At 49.7% G+C, this 23,236-nt stretch overlaps 1 protein-coding gene across 2 annotated transcripts; it reads right to left on the bottom strand.

The window, feature by feature from the left end:
• Positions 1-2,837: 2,837 nt before the first annotated feature.
• On the bottom strand, positions 2,838-17,339 carry SERPING1 (serpin family G member 1). 2 transcript variants are annotated; one of them, XM_038764911.1, is made up of 8 exons: positions 17,262-17,339; positions 16,596-16,667; positions 15,229-15,802; positions 13,962-14,096; positions 13,099-13,302; positions 12,434-12,573; positions 5,324-5,543; positions 3,278-3,531 (listed from the first exon to the last, which is right to left on the bottom strand). In XM_038764911.1, the coding sequence occupies exons 2-8, from the start codon at positions 16,653-16,655 to the stop codon at positions 3,278-3,280; spliced, it is 1,587 nt and encodes a 528-aa protein (XP_038620839.1). In that variant the 5' UTR covers positions 16,656-16,667; positions 17,262-17,339. The 2 variants fall into 2 exon arrangements, with proteins under 2 accessions (XP_038620840.1, XP_038620839.1); XM_038764912.1 differs by lacking the exon at positions 17,262-17,339 and having other exon boundaries at positions 2,838-3,531; positions 16,596-16,761.
• Positions 17,340-23,236: the final 5,897 nt, after the last annotated feature.

Genomic DNA, 23,236 nt, shown 5'->3' with positions numbered 1-23,236 from the left:
AATAATAATAACTGTGGCATTTCCAATCTGACTTGTCTGTATCCGCCTCAGCGCTTAGTACAGTGCTTGGCATGTAGTAAGCACTTAACAAAAACCATGGTTATTATTATTATTATTATTACTAACCAGAATAGTAATAATAACAACTGTAGCATTTCCAATCAGACTTGTCTGTATCCGCCTCAGTGCTTAATATTCAATATTCAATCGTATTTATTGAGCACTTACTGTGTGCAGCGCACTGGACTAAGCGCTTGGGAAGTACAAGTTGGCAACATATAGAGATGGTCCCTACCCAACAGCGGGCTCTCAGTCTAGAAGGGGGAGACAGACAACAAAACAAAACATATAAACCAAATAAAATAAATAGAATAAATATGTACAAGTAAAATAAATAAATAGAGTAATAAATATGTACAAACATATATACATATATACAGGTGCTGTGGGGAGGGGAAGGAGGTAAGGCGGGGGGGATGGAGAGGGGGAGGAGGGGGAAAGGAAGGATGGGGCTCAGTCTGGGAAGGCTTAGTACAGTGCTTGGTATGTAGTAAGCACTTAACAAAAACCACAATTATTATTATTAATAATAATAATAATAACAAGAATAGTAATAATAACAGTAACTGTGGCACTTAAGTGCTTACTGTGTGCCAACTCCTGTACTAAGTGCTGCAGTAGATATGAGATAACGAGGTCAGACACAGTCCTTGTCTCACATGGGGCTCAGACTATAAGGGGGAAGGAAGACCAGATATTGAATTCCCTCTTTTACAGATGAGGAAACTGAGGTCCAAAGAGGCAAAGTGACTTCATTCATTCATTCATTCATTCATTGATTCATTCATTCAATCAATCAATCGAATTTATTGAGCGCTTACTGTGTGCAGAGCACTGTACTGAGCGTTTGGGAAGTACAAGTCAGCAACATATAGAGAAGCAGCGTGGCTCAAGGAAAGAGCCCGGGCTTTGGAGTCAGAGGTCATGGGTTTAAATCCCGGCTCTGCCACTTGTCAGCTGTGTGACTTTGGGCAAGTCACTTCGCTTCTCTGGGCCTCAGTTCCCTCATCTGTCAAATGGGGATGAAGACCGTGAGCCCTACCTGGGGCAAACTGATCACCTTGTATCCCCCCAGTGCTTAGAACAGTGCTTTGCACATAGTAAGCGCTTAATAAATACCATCGTCATCATTATTATTATTATATAGAGATGGTCCCTTCCCAACAGTGGGCTAGAAGGGGGATACAGAGAACAAAGCAAAACATATTAACAAAATAAAATAAATAGACTAAATATTTACAAATAAAATAACTTGCCCAAGGTCACACAGTAGCAGAACAATCCCCCTTTTAGAGAGGAGGAAACCGAGGTCCAAAGAGGCAAAGTGACTTCCCCAAGGCCACATAGTAGCAGAGGTGGGTGTAGCAGCCAGGTCCTCTGACTCCCAGGGCCTATGCTCTCCCACTGGGGTGGGAGTTGGGGACCGCCAGGGCCCTCCCCGTCACTTCTGCTCTCCTCTCCACTCCGCAGCACCCTTCCGCCTACAACGAGGTGCTCTGTGGGCAGGAAACCCAAGCGGAGCCAAGCACCTTCTGGAATGAGATGACCCAAGGCCCCCGGCTGGCTCAGGACCTGCTCAGTGACCTGCGGGTTCTCTCCCTGCCCTCGTTGTGTTAACGGGGCGAGCGGCGGTCCCCCCACCACTCCAGTCGCGCCACGTGCCTAGGGCTGCGGGGGACCCGCCGGATGGAGAGCAGGACTCCTGATCCCGGTTACCGCTCTGCTGCTCCCCTTGGATCCCAACTCCTCTCAGGGGAAGGTCTTCTCCCCCAAGGAACTGGGAGGGGAGGTCAAAGTTCAAGGGGCGCGGTGCTGGTAGCTCCCCCGATCTGTGCCAGCCTCTCCAGCCCAGCGGTTGGCTCCCAAGGGTGTGCTGGATGGCAGTTGAGAAAAGCCATCGATAATCCAGTCAATAAACGCGGTGTCAACGGCTCCATCTCTGTGCATCAGGTGTGCGTAAGGGGGCAGTTGCGGATGAAAGCCAGGTGTGACTGTGTGGGCCCCTGGCCGGGTTTCCGGCTGTTTCCTTTTGCCCGTATCAATCAGTCAATCGGCCAATCATTTGTATTTACGGAGCGCTTACTGTGTGCAGAGCGGTGTGGTAAACACTTGGCAGAGTACGATATAACAGAGTTGGTCATAATAATAATAATAATGGCATTTATTAAGCGCTTACTATGTGCAAAGCACTGTTCTAAGCGCTGGGGAGGTTACAAGGTGATCAGGTTGTCCCACGGGGGGCTCACAGTCTTAATCCCCATTTTACAGATGAGGTCACTGCGGCACAGAGAAGTGAAGTGCCTTGTCCAAAGTCACGCAGCTGACAATTGGCGAAGCCGGGATTTGAACTCATGACCTCTGACTCCAAAGCCCGGGCCCTTTCCATTGAGCCATGCTGCTTCTCTAATAATGATGATGGTATTTGTTAAGCGCTTACTTTGTGCCAGGCACCGTACTAAGTGCCGGGGTGGGTACAAGCAAATCAAGTCGGACACAGTTCCTTGACCATGTGGGGCTCAATCCCCGTTTTACAGATGAGGTGACTGAGGCGCAGAGAAGCGAAGTGACTTGCCCGGGGTCACAGACCACCCAATCTAACCCTCAAGGGCCGGCACCCAGAGGTCGCTTGCTGGTATCCGGGTGGGAAGCACAACAGCGGTCTGTGTCTGGAGGTGGGATGATGTGGGGGAAATGGGAGTAAAGACAACAGGGCCAAAGGACCGCTCACTCAGTTCTAATTCTAGTCCGGGAGCTCTCGACAAGTAGGAACAAGAAGCCACTGTCTGCCAGGTTTATTGATGAGAAGGAGAGAACGCATCAGTAGGTGAACGGATAGGTGCTAGTACTGTAAGGATTTATTAGAGGGAGAAATGAGGATTTATTAGAGGGAGAAATGAGGGATGTGGGGTGGTATATCCTTTATCACAAGGAGGGCAAGCATCGCTCCAGGAAAGCAAGCTGGACGGACCACTGGCCTGACCCACGTTGCCACCCATACCACCCGGGAAGCCGTGCCCCTCCCGGAGAGGATGAAGGAGAATCCCGGACAAAGATCGACCCCTTCCTCGGTCACGGGAGGGAGACCCTCAGGAAAACAGGAGAGGGGGAGAAGGAAGGAGATTCCAAGGCAGGAAATTGAAGTCTGGGGACGGGGAGAACAAGGGTCAGGAAAAGGATCGGGGTCTTGGATAAGCCCGGAGCTTCCAATCCCAGCGGTTCAGGCGGCGGGGTTGTACACTCGTCCCATGAAGACGGGGAACTTGTGTCGCTGGTCCCAGAGCAGGAAGAGGAAAGGCTGGTTCACCTCGAAGACGGACATGGAGCGAGCCAGAGAGATGGTCGAGGCGGCCGCTGCCACCACCCCGGTCTCCGTCAGCTCCAGCACGGCCTGGTGATGGGCGGCGGACACCTCCACCTCCGGATCCGCCGTCAGCCCACACAGGTTGGTGTCGTAGGAGAAGTCGAAGAATTCTGCAGGGTGGGCCCAGGGGAGGAGACCCAAAGTTAATCATTCAACTTGGAGCCGTTTGTGGGGGGCCCAAACCACCAACGGCAGCTGAAGGGGGAGACCCTACCAACCCATGCCCCCCGAATGAAGGAGGAAGTCATCACTGAACTTTACAGGAAGTGAGGTCTGTAGCCAAGGATGATTAGGAGAGAGGAAGGGCCTTCTAAGCTTTCCTTTCTATTGTTATTTGTATCTGTTAAATGCTTTCATTCATTCATTCAATCGTATTTATCGAGCGCTTACTGTGTGCAGAGCACTGGACTAAGTGCTTGGGAAGTACAAGTCGGCAACATATAGAGATGGTCCCCACAATCTAGAACAATGGGCTCACTATGTGCCAGGCATTGTACTATACAAGCAACTCAAGTTGGACACGGTCCCCGTCCCATGGGGGACTCACAGTCTTAAGCCCCACTTCACAGATGAGGTCACTGAGGCCCAGAGAAGTGAAATGACTTACTCAAGGTCACACAGCAGACAAGTGGAGGAGCCAGGAATAGAACCCATGACCTTCTGGCTCCCAGGCTGGTGACCTATCCCCTTTGTTGCTATCTTTGCTGCTCCTCCTCCCACCCCCACCATTGAATATTCATCCATACAATTGTATTTATTGAGTGCGTACTGTGTGCAGAGCACTGTACTAAGCACAATGCCCTCTACCACATCGCAGACCCAACCTCCACATCACTGGGGATCTTCCCCCTTCCATGGTCAGGGAAGCCCAGCGCTTAGAACAGTGCTTTGCACCTAGTAAGCGCTTAATAAATGCTATCATCATTATTATTATTATTATTCTCAAAGACAGAAGAAGCAGCACCGCCCAGTAGATAGAGCCCGGGCCTTGGAGTCAGAAGGTCCTGGGTTCTAATTCCAGCTCCACCACTTCTCTGCTGTATGACCTTGGGCAAGTCGCTTCACTTCTCTGGGCCTCAGTTCCCTCGTCTGTGAAACAGGGATGAAGACTGGGAGCCCCATGTGGGACATGAACTGTGTCCAACCTGATTAGCTTGTAATAACAATGATGGCATTTGTTAAGCGCTTACTACGTGCAAAGCCCTGTTCTAAGCGCTGGGGAGGATACAAGGTGATCAGATTGTCCCACGTGGGGCTCACAGGTCTTCATCCCCATTTTACAGATCATCATCATCATCAATCGTATTTATTGAGCGATTACTGTGTGCAGAGCACTGTACTAAGCGCTTGGGAAGTACAAGTTGGCAACATATAGAGACAGTCCCTACCCAACAGTGGGCTCACAGTCTAAAAATAATAATAATGATGATAGCATTTATTAAGCGCTTACTATGTGCAAAGCACTGTTCTAAGCGCTGGGAAGGTTACAAGGCGATCAGATTGTCCCACAGGGGGCTCACAGTCTTAATCCCCACTTTACAGATGAGGTAACTGAGGCCCAGAGAAGTGAAGTGACTGGCCCAAAGTCACCCAGCTGACAGTTGGCAGAGCGGGGATTTGAACCCATGACCTCTGACTCCAAAGCCCGGGCTCTTTCCACTGAGGTAACTGAGGCACAGAGAAGTTAAGTGATTTACCTAGTCCAGCTTAATACAGTCCCTGGCACATAGTAAGAGCTTAACAAATACCATTTTAAAAAAACGGAGGCCTTCTTGCCTTGCCTTCAGAAGGACCGCTCCTAGCCCAAGCTACATCATGGGATTTTGGCCCCCGTCCTAAGCAATCATCCGGGAGAGAGTCATCCCGGTCACCCTTCCGCGGCAGAAATCTGGCATCCCTTACGCATTTTCTCCCAGATCTCCTGCAGGTCCTGCTTGGTGGACACTTTGATTCGCGGTATGTTCACGATGGTGGGTTTGAATCTGGTGGCCTCTAGCTTGTCCATCATGGCTCTGAACAAGGGGGTGTTGAGTTTCAGCTCCACCTCGGAGAGCTGGTGGTTGACGTGCTGGGGCAGAACGATCACCAGGCTCAGCCCGTCCGTCAGTTGCAGCTTTCCGACCTGGAAATCCAACCAGAGGCGTAAGTAATCCTAATGACGATGGCGTTTGTAGGTCACCGGCCCCTGCCCACGAGCCCCTTGGGGGGTCCCTTGCCTGGCACTGCTGGGGGTTTGGAACTGGTAGGGGAGAAAAAAGAGAAATCAGAAGGGTAGACGATAACGATAATTACAATAATGACACGCAAACTCGTGAAGCATTCCGTATATGAGAAGCAGCGTGACTCAGTGGAAAGAGCAGGGGCTTTGGAGTCAGAGGGCGTGGGTTCCAATCCGGGCTCCGCCAATGGTCAGCTGTGTGACTTCGGGTGAGTCGCTTCATCATCATCATCATCATCATCATCAATCGTATTTATTGAGCGCTTACTATGTGCAGAGCACTGTACTAAGCGCTTGGGAAGTACAAATTGGCAACATATAGAGACAGTCCCTACCCAACAGTGGGCTCACAGTCTAAAAGGGGGAGACAGAGATGAAACATACTAACAAAATAAAATAAATAGAATAGATATGTACAAATAAATAAATAAATAAATAAATAGAGTAAAAAAATATGTACAAACATATATACATATATACAGGTGCTGTGGGGAAGGGAGGGAGGTAAGATGGCTTCACTTCTCTAGAGAAGCAGCGTGGCTCAGTGGAAAGAGCATGGGTTTTGGACTCAGAGGTCAGAGGTTCAAATCCCGGCTCCATCCATTGTCAGCTGTGTGACTTTGGGCAAGTCACTTCACTTCTCTGGGCCTCAGTGACTTCATCTGTAAAATGGGGATTAAGACTGTGAGCCCCCCGTGGGACTCACACCTTGTAACCTCCCCAGCGCTTAGAACAGTGCTTGGCACATAGTAAGCACTTAAAAAATGCCATCATCATTATTATTATTATTATTATTCTCTGTGCCTCAGTTACTGCATCTGTAAAATGGGGATGAAGACTGGGAGCCCCCGTGGGACAACCTGATCACCTTGTAACCTCCCTAGCACTTAGAACAGTGCTTTGCACACAGTAAGCGCTTAATAAATGCCATCATTATCATTATTATTATTATTTTTTTCCTCCCTTCAAAGCCCTACTGAGAGCTCACCTCCTCCAGGAGGCCTTACCAGACTAAACCCCCTTTTTCCTCTCCTCCTCCCCATCCCCCCGGCCCTACCTCCTTCTCCTTCCTACAGCACCTGTATATATTTGTGCAGATTTACTACTCTATTTTACTTGTACATATTGACTATTCTATTTATTTTGCTAATGAGGGGCATATAGCTTTAATTCTATTTGTTCTGACATTTTTGACACCTGTCCACGTGTTTTATTTTGTTGTCTGTCTCTCCCTTCTAGACTGCGAGCCCGCTGTTGGGTAGGGACCATCTCTATATGTTGCCGACTTATACTTCCCAAGCGCTCAGTCCAGTGCTCTGCACACAGTAAGCGCTCAATAAATACGATTGAATGAATGAATAATAATAATAATTAGTGGTATTTCATTCATTCATTTCATTCAGTTGTAGTTATTGCACAAAGTAAGTGCTTAATAAATCATCATCAATCGTATTTATTGAGCGCTTACTGTGTGCAGAGCACTGTACTAATAAGCACTTGGGAAGTACAAATTGGCAACATATAGAGACAGTCCCTACCCAACAGTAGGCTCACAGTTTAAAAGCGCTTAATAAATGCCATTATTATATATTTATTGAGCACTTACTGTATGCAGAGCACAGTACTAAGGCTTGGAAAGTACAATTCGGCAACAGATAGAGACGATCCCTACCAACAATGGGCTCACAAGGTATTTGTGACTTCTAGACTGTGAGCCACTGTTGGGTAGGGACCGTCTCTATGTGTTGCCAACTTGTACTTCCCAAGCGCTTAGTACAGTGCCGTGCACACAGTAAGTGCTCAATAAATATGATTGATTGATTGATTGTTAAGCACTGACTCTGTGACAAGCACTGTGCTAAGCACTGGGGTAGATACAAGGTAATCAGGTAGCTCCAGTCCTTGTCCCACCTGGGACTCCCAGCCTCAGCTGGAGGGGGAACAAGTATTGAATCCCCAATTTACAGAAGAGGAAACTGAGCTACAGAGAAGTTAAATGACTTGCTCAAAGTCACGAAGCGGGAAAGTGGCAGAGCCGGGATTAGAACGCAGGTCCTCCGACTCTCAGGCTCATGATCTTTCTACTGGGTGATGCTGCTCTTTCCAATAATCAATCCTAAATCAGTGGTAATAGTTGAGCGCTTACTGTGTGCAGAGCACTGTGCAAAGTACTTGGGAGAGAACACTGCAATAGAGTAGGTACACACGTTCCCTGACCCCAGTGATGATATTTAGAGACGCACAGGCTTGGGGGTCAGAAGGACCTGGATTCCAATCCCAGCTCCACAGCTTGTCTGCTATGTGACCTCGGGCAAGTCACTTCACTTCTCTGGGCCTCAGTTACCTCATCCCTGAAATGGGGATTAAGACTGTGAGCCCACTGTGGGACGGGGCCTGGCTCCAGCCCAATTTGCTTGGATCTACCCCAGCGCTTAGTACAGTGCCTGGCACACAGAGAAACAGCGTGGCTCATTGGAAAGAGACCAGGCTTGGGAGTCAGAGGTCATGGGTTCTAATCCTGGCTCCGCCGCTTGTCAGCTGTGTGACCTTGGGCAAGTCACTTAACTTCTCTGAGCCTCAGTTACCTCATCTGTAAGATGGCGATGAAGACTATGAGCCCCACGTGGGACAACCTGATCACCTTGTATCCCAGAGAAGTGAAGTGACTTGCCCAAAGTCACCCAGCTGACAAGTGGCGGAGCCGGGATTAGAATAATAATAATAATAATGATGGCATTTATTAAGTGCTTACTATGTGCAAAGCACTGTTCTAAGCGATGGGGAGGTTACAAGGTGATCAGGTTGTCCCACGGGGGGCTCGCAGTCTTCATCCCCATTTTCCAGATGAGGTCACTGAGGCCCAGAGAAGTGACGTGACTCGCCCAAAGTCACCCAGCTGACAAGTGGCGGAGCCGGGATTAGAATAATAATAATAATAATGATGGCATTTATTAAGCGCTTACTATGTGCAAAGCACTGCTCTAAGCACTCGGGAGGTTACAAGGTGATCAGGTTGTCCTACGGGGGGCTCGCAGTCTTCATCCCCATTTTCCAGATGAGGTCACTGAGGTCCAGAGAAGTGAAGTGACTTGCCTAAAGTCACCCAGCTGACAAGTGGCAGAGCTGGGATTAGAATCCGTGACCTCTGGCTCCCAAGCCCGGGCTCTTTCCACTAAGCCACGCTGCTTCTCTGGAAAACTCCCAAATCAGGCTGTCGAAAGACCAAACCCTTGGGGAGGGGCCAGGTGACGGAGAGGGTTTGAGGGAGATGGAAGGAGGAGAATGACAAACAGAGAGAACCACCCTCAGTTCAGTGGCAATGTTACAACGTGTTGCAAAATGCTCCCTCCGCCTGTTTCCCTGCCCGGCCATCCAGCTTTAATCGGAAACTCCCTGGAGATGGGCCAACAAAGCCCCCAAGCACCTAGGACTACTGACATTTCCATTGGGGGCTCCGCCACTTCCCTGCTGCGTGACCTTGGTCAAGTCACTTAACCACTCTGTGCCTCAGTGACTCCATATGCAAAATGGGGATTAAGACTGCGAGCCCCTTGTGGCACATGGACTAGGTCCAACATGATGTTAGACTGTGAGCCCACTGCTGGGTAGGGACTGTCCCTATACGTTACCAACTTGTACTTCCCAAGCGCTTAGTACAGTGCTCTGCACACAGTAAGCGCTCAATAAATACGATTGATGATGATGATGAACAGAGAAGCAGCGTGGCTCAGTGGAAAGAGCACGGGCTTGGGAGTCAGAGGTCATGGGTTCGAATCCCAGCTCAGCCACTTGTCAGCTGGGTGACCTTGGGCAAGCTTCTCTGGGCCTCAGTTACCTCATCGGTAAAATGGGGATGAAGACTGTGAGCCCTGCGTGGGACGGCCTGATCACTTTGTATCCCCCCCAGCGCTTAGAACAGTGCTTCGCACATAGTAAGTGCTTAACAAATACCATTATTATTATTATTATTATTAGCTTGAATCGACCCCAGCACTTAGAGCATTCCCTGGCCCTTAGTGAATGCTTAACCAATGCCACAGAAATTAAAGCCTTGAGAACTAAAGCACTCCTGACTCTTGCCTGCCTACTGGATGGATGAAGCGTCAAGACTCTGGGGGGCTTCGCATGGGCAGTTCTCAGACCACTGGGGAGTAATAATAATAATAATAATAACAATAATAATAATAATAATAATAATAATAATAACATTTGTTAAGCGCTTACTATGTGCAAAGCACTGTTCTAAGCACCGGGGGGATACAAGGCGATGAGGTCGTCCCACATGGGGCCTCACAGTTTTAATCCCCATTTTCCAGATGAGGGAACTGAGGCTCAGAGAAGTGAAGTGACTTGCCCACGGTCACACAGCAGGCATGTGGCGGAGCAGGACTCGAACCCATGACCTCCGACTCCAAAGCCGGTGCTCCTTCCACTGAGCCACGCGAGTACTCAGGATTGCTCTCAGGGAGGGGACAGGTCACTCCTGGTTTGCTCCAAGCTCGCTTCTGGCCCGGCTCTAATGTAAATTGGCCACAGAAGCTCCCGTTCGGAGCTCCACTAGGGAAAACCCAGCTAGGCTGGAGATTTTCAGCGGCTAGACCAGGATTTAATTAGGGCCGGACTAGGACAATCATTCACTGAATTGTTTTTACGGAGCACTTACTGTGTGCAGAGCACCGTACTATTATTCTTATTATCATTAATAGAATTACTATTATTCTTTTAGACTGTGAGCCCACTGTTGGGTAGGGACTGTCTCTACATGTTGCCAACTGGTACTTCCCAAGCGCTTAGTACAGTGCTCTGCACACAGTAAGTGCTCAATAAATACGATTGATGATGATGATGACCGTACTAAGCGCTCGGGAAGTACAAGTCGGCAGCAGATAGAGACGGTCCCTACCCAACGGCGGGCTCACAGTCTAGAAGGGGGAGACGGGGGCTGCGTGGGTGGGTGGGTGTGTAAGAAGTTTCCCAAACCTTGTAGCAGGCCTACCCTAAGAACCTCACTTTCATCAGCAGTGTTTATTGAGCGCCTACCTCGTACAGACCACTACAGCTAAGTGTTGGTGAGAGTTAAAATAACATCTGCTCTTAAGGAACTTACAATATAATAGGGAAGGGGGGTAGACATAAATAACCCAATAAGAAAAAGAAAATAGATCCACATGATAAAACCACCGGCAAGCAATTCACTAAACCAATAATTAACAGGTAAATCGGTAAATTAAACAAGAAATCAAAAATAGCTATACCCATGAATACTAAGGAGGTTGATGGAGTGATAAGAAGTAAATGCAGAGGTAGAAATTAGGATGGGAGGAACAAAAAGCTGAGGGGAGACGGGAGAAGAGAAGGGCTAGGCATGAAGGAGATTGCTGAGGGGGACCCTCAAAGCCAATTTTCAGGAGTTTTTGTTTTATATTCATTCATTCATTCAGTTGTATTTATTGAGCGCTTACTGTGTACAGAGCACTGTACTAAGCGCTTGGGAAGTTCAAGTTGGCAACAGATAGAGACGGTCCCTACCCAACAATGGGCTCACAGTCTAGAAGGGGGAGGCAGACAACAAAACAAAACATGTAGACACGTGTCAAAACCATCAGAATAAATATAAATAATTACATGTGAAGCAATGGCTAACCATCAGAGATGTTTTGAGGAGGCGTGGGGCAGGGGGGTCATATGTCCAATTAGTGTCTTTAAATGATCATTGATGCAGCTGTATGGATGATATAGGCTTGAAGAGAGACGCTTGAGGTAGGGAGATGGTAAATAATCTTGATATTTGGTGAGAGCTTACTGTGTGCTAAGCACTGTACTGAGCACTGGGGCAGAGGCAAGATAATCAGCTTAGACATAGTCCCTGTCCCAGTCCACAGTCCAAAGGGGAGGGAGAATAGGTATTTGATCCCCATTTTACAGATGAGGAACCTGAGGCCCAGGGAAGTTAAATGACTTGCCCAAAATCACACAGCAGGCAAGTGGTAATAATAATAATAATAATAATAATAATAATAATGATGATGATGACATTTGTTAAGCACTTACTATGTGCCAAGCACTGTTCTAAGCGCTAGAGGGGATACAAGGTGATCAGGTTGTCCCACGTGGGGCTCACAGTCTTCATCCCCATTTTACAGATGAGGTAACTGAGGCTCGGAGAAGTGAAGTGACTTGTCCAGGGTCACACAGCTGACAAGTGGCAGAGCCGGAATTAGAACCCATGACCTCTGACTTCCAAGCCCGGGCTCTTTCCACTGAGACCTGGGATTTGGACTCAGGTTTCCTGACTCCCGGGACCAGGCTCTTTCCCCAGTAATCCAACCAGGTGGAGATGAAGGCTCTCACCAGGGTGGAAGTGCAGGAGACGGGGGCAGACATGGGAATTCTTATAGAGGGAGGGCCAGCAGGAATTTCCAGGGAGGAAATACTTCAGGAAGGGAACACTGTACACCCATAATGGGTGTGCCCTTACAGAATTTTGGGCTGAGGAGCTCAAAGCACTGCCTTCCCCTCACCCACTCTCTCTACCACGCAGGTTTCGTCAGCAAAATGGACAGGAGGGGAAAATGAGGCATGGGGAAGCACGAGACTCACTGAAGGTTGATTAGGGCCTGAGAAATGGTGAAAGAGCCCAGGACTACCTCCTCACTCAGGGGAGTAGGGAGCAGAGAGCAGGGGAGACAGGAGGATGGGGGGAAGACACAGGGAAGGGTAAACAAGAGAAGAAGGGCCTGGACAGAGGCAGAAACCAGGCAGGGACAGGAACGGGAAGGGCCAGACACTCTCACCTTGGCCTTCAGGGTAGGTTCGATGATCTGGGCCACAGGGTACTTCTTGCTGTGCATCATCAGCACCTTTACCTTGGAAGTTTTGAGGTAAAAATTCTCCCTGGAGGTGAACTGGGGATTGAACGTTGTCTTCCACTTGGCTGTGGAAGAGAGAGGAATGGGGGATGTGGAAAGTCAGGTCGCGGAGGCGGGAGAGGAAGAGGTTGCCGCCGACAGGCCTGGAATGATTCTTGAGGGAATAATAATAATAACAATAATGATGGCATTTGTTAAGCACTTACAATGTGCAAAGCACTGTTCTAAGCGCTGGGGAGGATATAAGGTGATGAGGTTGCCCCATGTGGGGCTCACAGTCATCCCCATTTTATGGATGAGGGAACTGAGGCCCAGAGAAGTGAAGTGACTTGCCCAAAGTCACACAGCTGACAAGCGGCGGAGCCGGGATTTGAACCCACGACCTCTGGTTCCCAAGCCCGGGCTCTTTCCACTGAGCCACGCTGAATATTGTGGGGGCTGACGGTGCGGGGAAGGGATCGGGGGTCTCTGGACACGAGGAACTTGGGGTCCGGGAGAAAAGTCTGTGGGCTTCTTATGGGGGAGAGGAGTTTAAGGACGAGGGAGGGTCTCTCAGGGGAGGAGGAGCAAGAAGTCCAGGATCTCCTCACCATTGAGATAGATGACATTGAGCAGAACGAGACGCAGTTCGGGCGGCAGGGAGTCCACCAGATGGGTGATACGGTTATCGGTGTGATTCGCCACCCACTCGTTGATGAGCTGGAGGTTGGTGTTGCTGTCATTGCCCAGGGCCTGGGGGATGATGCCATACAGGCTCCTGGAGGCCTTCACGAATGATTCCTTCAGGGCCAAGTCTGCGGGGAAGAGGACGGGCAGACCGTGAGGAGGAGTGGGTGGGATCCAGGCCTCCTGTGCTACGGGATGTGGCTTTGATGGGGCTCCTCTTTCCCACTGGGCACCTCGCTCCAGTTCCCCACCCAATTATTTTTTTTATGGTATTTGTTAACCACTTATTCTGTGTCAAACACTGTTCTAAGCACTGGGGTATGTAAATGTTAACTAGGTTGAATACAGTCCCTGTTCCCAACTTGTACTTCCCAAGCGCTTAGTACAGTGCTCTGCACACAGTAAGCGCTCAATAAATACGATTGATGGATTGATTCTGCATGGGACTCATAATCTAAGGAGGAGTCTAACTCCCCAAATTTCACTGAGGTCCCCATTTTGGCTCCGTGGGTTGCCTGAAGTTCAAATCCCATCCACCCACCCGCCTCCCACCCCGACCCTGCCAGCCCCAGCGGCAAGCTCCTCTGTGCAAGTTCCACCCAATCAATCGATTGCATTTATTGAGCACTCACTGTGTGCAGGGCACTGTATTAAACACTTGGGAGAGTACACTATAAAGGAGAACTGCCATGTGGGTCCACCAGGAGCTAATGGGCCCCGCCAAAACTCTCTCCAACAAAGGCTCACGGGGACAGCTCCCCTCCCTCCAGGGGAGCCGGCCTCTCACCTTTACTGTGGAAGATTTGGGAGAAGCTGGTGAAGGCCTTGGATTCGAATTCCTTCAAGCCACTGTGAATGCAGGCAGAGTCTTCGGGGGAAGAGAGGAGGGCCTCCAGATTACTCTTGGTGTCACCTCCAGTTCCTGGGAGGGAAGAAGCAGGAGAAAAGATCAGAGGGGGAAAGGGTGAGGGGAGCAACAGCTCAGGCCACAGAGTTCAGGCTGTGGATTTGTTGATTTGTGTTCTTGGAGAACCTTGGATGCTGCGGTGAAAACGAGACTTCCCTTTCCTCCTAGGTCTCAATCAATCGATGGCATTTATTGAGCGCTTACTTTTTTTTAATGTTATTTGTTAAGCGCTTAGTATGTTCCAGACACTGTACTAAGACCTGAGGTAGATACAAACTAATCAGGTTGGACATAGTACGCTTTCCACATGGGGCTCACAGTCTTAATCCCCATTTTACAGATGAGGTGACTGAGGCACAGAGAAGTTGAGCTGCCCAAGGTCAGTCAGTCAGTCATATTTATCGGGCACTTACAGGGCACAGAGCGCTGTACGAAGCACTTGGAAGAGTACGATATAACAGATACATTCCCTGCCCAAAACGAGCTTACAGTCTAGGTGAGTGCCGTGGGGCTGGGAAGCGGGATGAATAAAGGAAATAAGTCAGGAAGATGGGAGAAAGGGGTGGGAGAAGAGGAAAAAGGGGGCTTAGTCAGGGAAGGCCTCTTGGAGGAGTTGTGTCTTCAATAAGGTTTTGAAGGCGGGGAGAGAAATTGTCTGTCAGATACGAGGAGAAAGGGCATTCCAGGCCAGAGGTAGGATGTGGGTGAGAGATTGTCTACGAGGTACAGTGAGAAGGTTAGCATCAGGGGAGCCAAGTGTGCGGGCTAGATTGCAGGCAAGTGGCGGAGTCAGGATTAGAACGCAGGTCCTTCTGATTCAGGCCCATGCTCTATCCATTAGGCATGCTGCTTCTGTGGGCGTAGCACTGTACTCAGTGCTAAGGAGAGTAAAACAGATTTGGTAGACATGTTCTCTGCCCACACAGTGAGCTTACGGTCTAGAGGGACTCTTCACAGTTTCGGGGGGGCTCCTGGATCGGAAACGGAGAGAAGAGCAGAGCTGGGGGGGCAGAGGGAAGAGGGTCCCAGGCAAGTGCTGACTGGAAAGGGGGGCTTGGGGTTCTGAGGGCCCTGGGGGATCCCCAAGTTCGGGAGATAGGGAGGGGATGGGGTGGGCGAAGGACCGGGGACTGGGAGGGGTCGTTACCCAGCAGGATGTGGGCGAGGAGGCTGAAGAGGCTGAGTGGCGAGAAGACCAGGTTGGTTTCCTTCTTCTTCACATCTGAGAATGCCTGGTACAGCTTCAGGGAGAATTTCGTCAGCGCCTCGCCCAACTCGGCCACCGACCTGTTGTCCTTGGAGGGCTCGGAGCAGACGGTGGCAGGCTCCGGGCAGGTGGAGGGTGGTTCCGTGGGGGCTTGGGTGGGCATTTCTGTAGGGTTTACAGGGACTGGCTCAGATGTGGCCCGCGGGTGCCCTTTAAGTACGCCGGTAGGCTCCTTTGTGGAGAGGGTTGGCGGGAACTGAGGATGGACCACCTCCTGCTCCAAAGACTTGGTCTCATTGACTTTCTCTTGCCCTCTCTTCTGGGTCTCTGGTTCTTGCCCTGGCTGCTGGGCAGACGATTTCCCCTTTTCTCTGCCTATTGACACTTCCGGAGCAGAAATGACAATCTCAGCTGGAGAGGATTCTTTCTCTCCATCCCAGAGGCTCGAAGAGTGCGCGGCCTCATCCTTAGCTTGCCGGTGGAGCTGATTAGGTTTTGGCCCATCCTGCGCCTTCTGCAGATGCCCAGAAGAAAGGGGAGAAATGAGCTGGGCCCGTGAGAGGGAAGGGAAAAGGTGGGTTCCAGTCCCCCAGGTGGAATATCCCCAGGGCTCCTGCCTGGTGAGCCAGGTCAGCACACAACCCACTCTCACCACCCAGGGCCGCTTTGATCACTGGGCAGAAACGGCAGTTGCCCCGACCCACCGCCCTCCAGTTGTCCCCCTGGCACTGGGCCTTTCTGACAAGCCCTCACCTCTGCAGGCTCTACCAAAGGGATGAAAATAGCCCATGCCACGTGTGTTTGGGGCTGGGGGCGTTGAGGGGTGAGGAGTTGGGGGGAAACATGTGTGGCCCAAGAAAGGACGAGGAGGAGGAGGAGGAGGAAGAGGAGGGGCTGAACTTTGACCTGGGAGAGCCCCTTGGTCTTCCACAGTCCCAGGGCCAAACAGAGCTTGACTCTGTTTCTTCCAGCTGGTCTGGGATTAAAGACCCTGCCCCAGTCCCGAGACCCCCAGCCCAGCCAGGCAGCTGGCAAGTAGGAGATGGGGGCCAGCAGGGAGAAAGCGATTGTTGTTGTCTCCCACAGGCTGCCCAAACAGCAGCATGCCCTATGGGGGCCCTCAGAGAAAGGGAAGCTTTCCTCCCTTTGACCATTATAATCACCCCCAACTAATTCCCGAGGAGGACTAGGGGTGGAGGAGAAAAAACGGATCTGCTGCTTGGAGGGGTGCTCTCTTCCTTACCAGTTGGAGAAAGCCATGCCTTCCCTCCTTCCCTCCACCCACCCTGAGGGAAGAGGGAGCTTACATCGGTCTGGGCCGCTAAGATGAGGCACAGGAGGGCTAGAGGCGTCAGCCAGGGTGCCATGGCAGTCTCCACCTGCAGAGCCAAAGTCCCGTGTCAGCCTGTGCCCCGGCCCCTGTGTCCCTCTGCCCAGAAGGGAGGGAGAGAGCCTCTCTGGGCTTTCCACTTCTCCTTTTCTCTTCCCTTTTTCCCTCTGGTTCTCTCCTTCACCTCCCCCTCTTCAGCCCCTCCTACTCTGTTTTGTTTTCCGGGAATCTCTTCCATTTCCCAATGCTGCCGGCCCTCCCTCCCTCCCTCCCTCTCTCTCTCCCCCTTCTCCGCCATCTGGGCCTCTGTCTCTCCAGTCTCTCCATCCAGTGGGGCCCAGGAGAGCGGAGGAGCAGGGGTGGCGATTAGGGCTGTGAAGAGAAGGAGGGAGGAGGACGAGGGGCAGAAGGGGGCCCAAAGTGGGGATGGGGATGAGGTGGGAACAGGAGGAGAAAGGGTTAGGGTGCCGGGGGGAGGACGGGGGAGAGGAAAATCCAAGAAGAGAAGTTCAAGGGCAGCAGAGAGATGAGAGTGGAGCCTGCCGGAGTAGGGAAGAATGAGGAATGGGGAGAAGTCCAGCCTCAGTGGGGAGACCTGCTTCTCCCCCAACCTCCTTCCCTCGTCCCTGTAACCCTCCCAAACCTGCTCCCCAGGTCCTGACGTGCGGCGGCTTCGGCGAGGACTGAGCGGCACGGCCAGGCCAGGCCGGGCCAGGCCGGGCCAGCTGGGGAGGAGGGGGCCAGCCCCGGCCATTGGCTGGCCCCGGACACCGGCCCGTTAAAAATTAAGGGAGATTGATTGCTGAGGGTGCTTTCCTGTAAATCAGGGTGAAGGGGCCACTGGGGCCAGGTTCCAAGAGGCTGGATTGGGACCCATCGCCGCCTCCTCCGGCCCTTTTCTGACACCCACACGCTCTCTTTCCTGGGGGTCTGACAGACAGTGACCCCCCACCCCCCTACAAAGCCTTGCTGAAGGCCCATCTCCTCCAAGAGGCCTTCCCCGATTAAGCCCTCCTTTCCTCTTCTCCCCCTCCCTTCTGCGGCGCTCTGACTTGCTCCCTTTATTCCACCCCCATCCCAGACCCACTGCGAAGCAGCGTGGCTCAGTGGATAGAGCCCGGGCTTTGGAGTCAGAGGTTATGGGTTCAAATCCCGGCTCTGCCAACTGTCAGCTGTGTGACTTTGGGCAAGTCACTTTCATAATAATGATGGCATTTATTAAGCGCTTGCTATGTGCAAAGCACTGTTTTAAACGCTGGGGAGGTTACAAGGTGATCAGGTTGTATCAGGTTACAACCTGATCAACCTTGCATCCCCCCAGTGCTTAGAACAGTGCTTTGCACATAGTAAGCGCTTAACAAATACCATCGTTATTATTGTTATTATTATCAGGTTGTCCCCCGTGGGGCTCACAGTCAATCCCCATTTTACGGATGAGGTAACTGAGGCACAGAGAAGTGAAGTGACTCGCCCAAAGTCACACAGCTGACAAGTGGCAGAGCAGGGATTTGAACCCATGACCTCTGACTCCAAAGCCCGGCTCTTTCCACTGGGCCACGCTCCTTCTCCTTTACTTCTCTGTGCCTCAGTTACCACGTTGCCAGCTTGTACTTCCCAAGCGCTTAGTACAGTGCTCTGCACACAGTAAGCGCTCAATAAATACGATTGAATGAATGAATGAATCTGTAGTGTGGGGATGAAGACTGTGAGCCCCCCGTGGGACAACCTGATCATTGTGTAACCTCCCCAGCACTTAGAACAGTGTCTTGCACATAATAAGCACTTAATAAATGCATTACTATTATGATTGTTATCTACATGTCTGTAATTTATATTAATGTCTGTCTCCGTCTCTAGACTGTAAGCTCACTGTGGGCAGGGAATGTGCTTATTGTTATGTTGCACTCTCCCAGGCACTTAGTACCATGCTCTACACACAGTAAGAACTCAATAAATACGTTCAACTGACTGATCCCCATTTTATAGATGAGGTAACTGAGGCCCAAAGAAGTGCAAATAATAATAATGATGATGATGGCATTTATTAAGCGCTCACTATGTGCAAAGCACTGTTCTAAGTGCTGGGGAGGTTACAAGGTGATCGGGTTGTCCCATGGGGGGCTCATAGTCTTCATCCCCATTTTTACAGAGGAGGGAACTGAGGCCCAGAGAAGTCAAGTGACTTGCCCAAAGTCACACAGCTGACAAGTGGCAGAGCTGGGATTTGAACCCATGACCCCTGACTCCAAAGCCCATGCAAATGGCGGAGCTGGGATTAGAAGTCAGTTCCCCTAGCTCCCAGTTCACTAAGTGGCATTGTAATCAATCAATCAATTGTATTTATTGAGCACTTACTGTGTGTAGAGCACTGTACTAAGTGCTTGGGAAGTCCAAGTTGGCAACATATAGAGACAGTCCCTACCCAACAGTGGGCTCACAGTCTAAAAGGGGGAGACAGAGAACAAAACCAAACATACTAACAAAATAAAATAGAATAGATAGGTACAAGTAAAATAAATAAATAAATGGAGTAATAAATATGTACAAGCATATATACATACATACAGGTGCTCTGGGGAAGGGCTTAGAACAGTGCTTTGAACATAGTAAACACTCAACAAATGCCATCATTATTATTATTATAGTAAGTACTTAACAAATACCATCATTATTATTAGAAGGAGGAGACAGACAACAAAACAAAGCATGTAGAGTAATGTAAAATGAAATACGTGATCTAGGGGAGGGTGGGTGGGGGTGTCATTATTATTAGCAATAATAATAACGGTATTTACGAAATGCTTATTATGTGCTAATCGCCGGGGCAAGCACAAGTTAATCAGATCTCCTGAAGTCTTAAGTAGGAGAGAGAACAGGTATTAAACCCCCATTCTACAGATGAGGAAAAAATCTTGGGGCTGGAGGTGGCTTTGGTACTTGAGCACAATACGACAATCTGAAATCTTCTCCCCCTCCTCTCCCTCCCCATCCCCACCCGCCTTACCTCCTTCCCCTCCCCACAGCACCTGTATATATGTATAGATGTTTGTACATATTTATTACTCTATTTTATTTGTACGTATTTATTCTATTTATTTTATTTTGTTAATATGTTTTGTTTTGTTCTCTGACTCCCCCTTCGAGACTGTGAGCCCACTGTTGGGTAGGGACCATCTCTCTATGTTGCCAACTTGTACTTCCCAAGCGCTTAGTCCAGTGCTCTGCACAGGGTAAGCGCTCAATAAATACGATTGAATGAATGAATGAAATCTCTTCCTGCTCCATCAGGACACAGAGCCAAGGGCAGGGAATAATAATAATAATGATGGTATTTGTTAAGCGCTTACTATGTACCAAGCACTGTTCTAAGTGCTGGATAATTATGAGAAGCAGTGCGGCTCAGTGGAAAGAGCACGGACTTGGGAGTCAGAGGTCATGGGTTCAAATTCCCGCTCCGCCAATTGTCAGCTGTGTGACAATTCTTTTTCACTTCTCTGTGCCTCAGTTACCTCATCTGGAAAATGGGGATGAAGACTGTGAGCCCCACGTGAGACAACCTGATCACTTTGTATCCCCCTCAGCGCTTAGAACAGTGCTTGCACACAGTAAGCGCTTAACAAATGCCATTATTATTATTATCATGATATTTCTTAAGCACTTACTATGTGCCAGGCACTGTTCTAAGCGCTGGGGTACATACAAGCAAATTGGGTTGGACACAGTCCCTGTCCCACATAGGCCTCACAGTCTTCATCTCCATTTTACAGAGGAGGGAACCGAGGTCCAGAGAAGTGAAGTGACTTGCCCAAGGTCACACAACAGACAAGTGGTAGAGCCGGGATTAGAGCCTATGATCTGCTGACTTGTTTCTACCAACTCTACTGTACTGAACTCTCCCGAGCGCTTAATACAGTACTCTGCAACCCGGATGTGCTAAATAAATACCGTTGATGGGTTGACAGACTGTCCCAAATCAACACTCTCACAGAAACCGTTCGGAGTCTTCTCCTCAAAAGTACGCCACAGGACAATAAGATGCAGGGAGATCAACTGAAGCAGCAAAGATGAGTTTGACCTTGGATAAGCCACTTAACTTCTCTTGCTCAGTTCCCTCATCTGTAAAATGGAGATGAAATGCCCGTTTTCCCCTTCCACCCTCCCTCATCCGTGAGCCCATGTTGGATAGGGACTGTGTCCGACCTGATTATCTTGTACCTAACACAATGGTTAGTACAATGCTTGGCACGTAGAAGCACTTATATACCGCAATAACTATTATGTATTTTCCCCTGCTAGAGCAGGAGTAGCGTTCTCATCCTCGCCACAGCTATTGGTTTGGTCCTACCCTGGGGACCAAAACCCCCCAACAACCTCACCATCCAGCCCTCCCCCACTACCCACAGATGCCAGTCTGAGGGGTCTTCCCTTTGCAGGTCTCTGACTTCTTTTCCAAAAAAATCTGTCCTCTCATCAGAACCCATAGGTGTTGTTCCCACACCCTGGTTTTGCTATAATGCCTTGCACTTACATATTGGTTCATTCATTCATTCAATCGTATTAATTGAGTGCTCACTGGGTGCAGAGCCCTGTACTAAGCGCTTGGGAAGTACAAGTTGGCAACATATAGAGACGGTCCCTACCCAAAAGCGGGCTCACAGTCTAGAAGACTGGTTCTAAAATTGGTTCTAAGATTGGTTCTAAAATCTACATGAACAAGATAACACTTTTAAACTCACTCGGGGCCCCTGTTCCGCTTGTCAAGAGTGTGGGCTGTGGGGGAATTTAGCAGGAAGGTGAATTCTGTCCTCCTCCAGTCACCAGATCCAGAAGCCAGGTGCACTGGATTTTAGGTCCCTCCCATCCCCATCCTCCCCCCTCCAATCACAATTCAAGATTTCAAGCCTGGAGTGGCAGCGACCTCACAGGAGCCAGAAGGTCATCTAATCCCAGTACTGCTACTTGTCGGCTGTGTGTCCTTGGGCGAGTCACTTCACTGCTCTGGGCCTCAGTGACCTCATCTGTAAAATGGGGATTAAAATTGTCAGCCCCCCATGGGACAACCTGATCACCTTGTAACCTCCCCAGCGCTTAGAACAGTGCTTTGCACATAGTAAGCGTTTAACAAATACCATCATTATATTATCTGTCAAATGGGGATTGAGACTGTAAGCCCCACGTGGTACAAGGATTGTGTCCAACCCAATTTGCTTGTATCCACCCCAGTGCTTAGTACAATGCCTAGAACACAATAAGCACTTAAATACCACAATTATTATCATTAATAAATAAAACGGGCCCAGTCTAGTGTTGAGAGGCAACAGAGAAAAAGAAAATCCCAGGGCTTTCCTCCAGGCCAGTTAGTGACCCCGGCAGTGGCCTCTACATCTGACCACAGCTCCAACTTTGAAGGGCATGAGAGGATCAGATTCTGGCAAGCAGCCTCTTACCTCCATCACTTGGGAAGACCAGGGCACACAAAAATGTCGATATCAAATCCCCTGACGGAGCCATTGAGTTAGCAGGGTAGACACTTTGTGTTGTGTTAAGAGGCAAGGTTGAGGAAAGACTGCTGGGAAACTATGCTGGTGGCTGACAGGTACCTGAGTGAGATGGAAATAGAGGACTCAAGTGGTTGGTGACAGCTAAAATCAACAAGGAATTAAAACTCCTCTTTGCAGTGCTTAGAACAGTACTGGGCACTGAGTAAGCGCTCAACAAATACCATCATCATCATCACTACTAACCCTAAAGGGGTTAATGACACACCCTACCAGTCTTACCTAAATCCCCAACACTGACGGATGAGATTTGTCCATATTTATTCTATTTATTTTATTTTGTTAATGTTTTGTTTTGTTGTCTGTCTCCCCCTTCTAGACTGTGAGCCCGCTGTTGGGTAGGTAGGGACCGTCTCTACGTGTTGCCGATTTGTACTTCCCAAGCGCTTAGTACAGTGCTCTGCACACAGTAAGCGCTCAATAAATACGAACGAGTGAATGAACTCATTCCCATTAATCGTGGAACACACTGCCAACCCACAATGACCTGAAGGGGAAAGGAACCTAAAACAATCCAGATACACTAGAGCTCTGAAAGGTCATCTGGATTAGGCTCCACCAGAGAAGTTCTTCCAGGGCAAAACCATACCTCAGTGGCTCCAGACAATGATCACCACCCTCCGTACTAACTAGAGTATCTCACCGTTGTGGGTGCCTTCTTCAAAAACAGGACAGCTACGGAGTTCGAGGACCTATTTTAGGCAGACAATGGCACTAGGCACCGACTTAGGACTCCAAATTCAGTAGCCAAACACCGGGGAGTTTATTGGACGACCACGGGCCGGATGGAGGACTCACTTGGCCACAATCCGCCCCAAATTGTGAGGGCAGAGACAAGGTGTATTCCCCCAGGGTGTTCAGGAGAGGTAGTTCTCCACCACTAAGTCAGGATCGGCTTTCCCGGCCTCTCGGGTTTTCCAGTTCGGATGGTACCACAAAACACCCAGTTTTAACTCCCTACCTCCTGCTATCCGTCTGTCTCCTTTTGTGGCCTTGGTTCCAGCCCAGCTCAAGAGATTTCCATCAAGACCAGGCAACAAGGAGTCCTTGTCCCGGTGGT

Source organism: Tachyglossus aculeatus, chromosome 22, assembly GCF_015852505.1.
Source record: "Tachyglossus aculeatus isolate mTacAcu1 chromosome 22, mTacAcu1.pri, whole genome shotgun sequence".
Lineage (NCBI taxonomy): Eukaryota > Metazoa > Chordata > Mammalia > Monotremata > Tachyglossidae > Tachyglossus > Tachyglossus aculeatus.
This window is presented reverse-complemented; position numbering and strand designations above follow the sequence as displayed.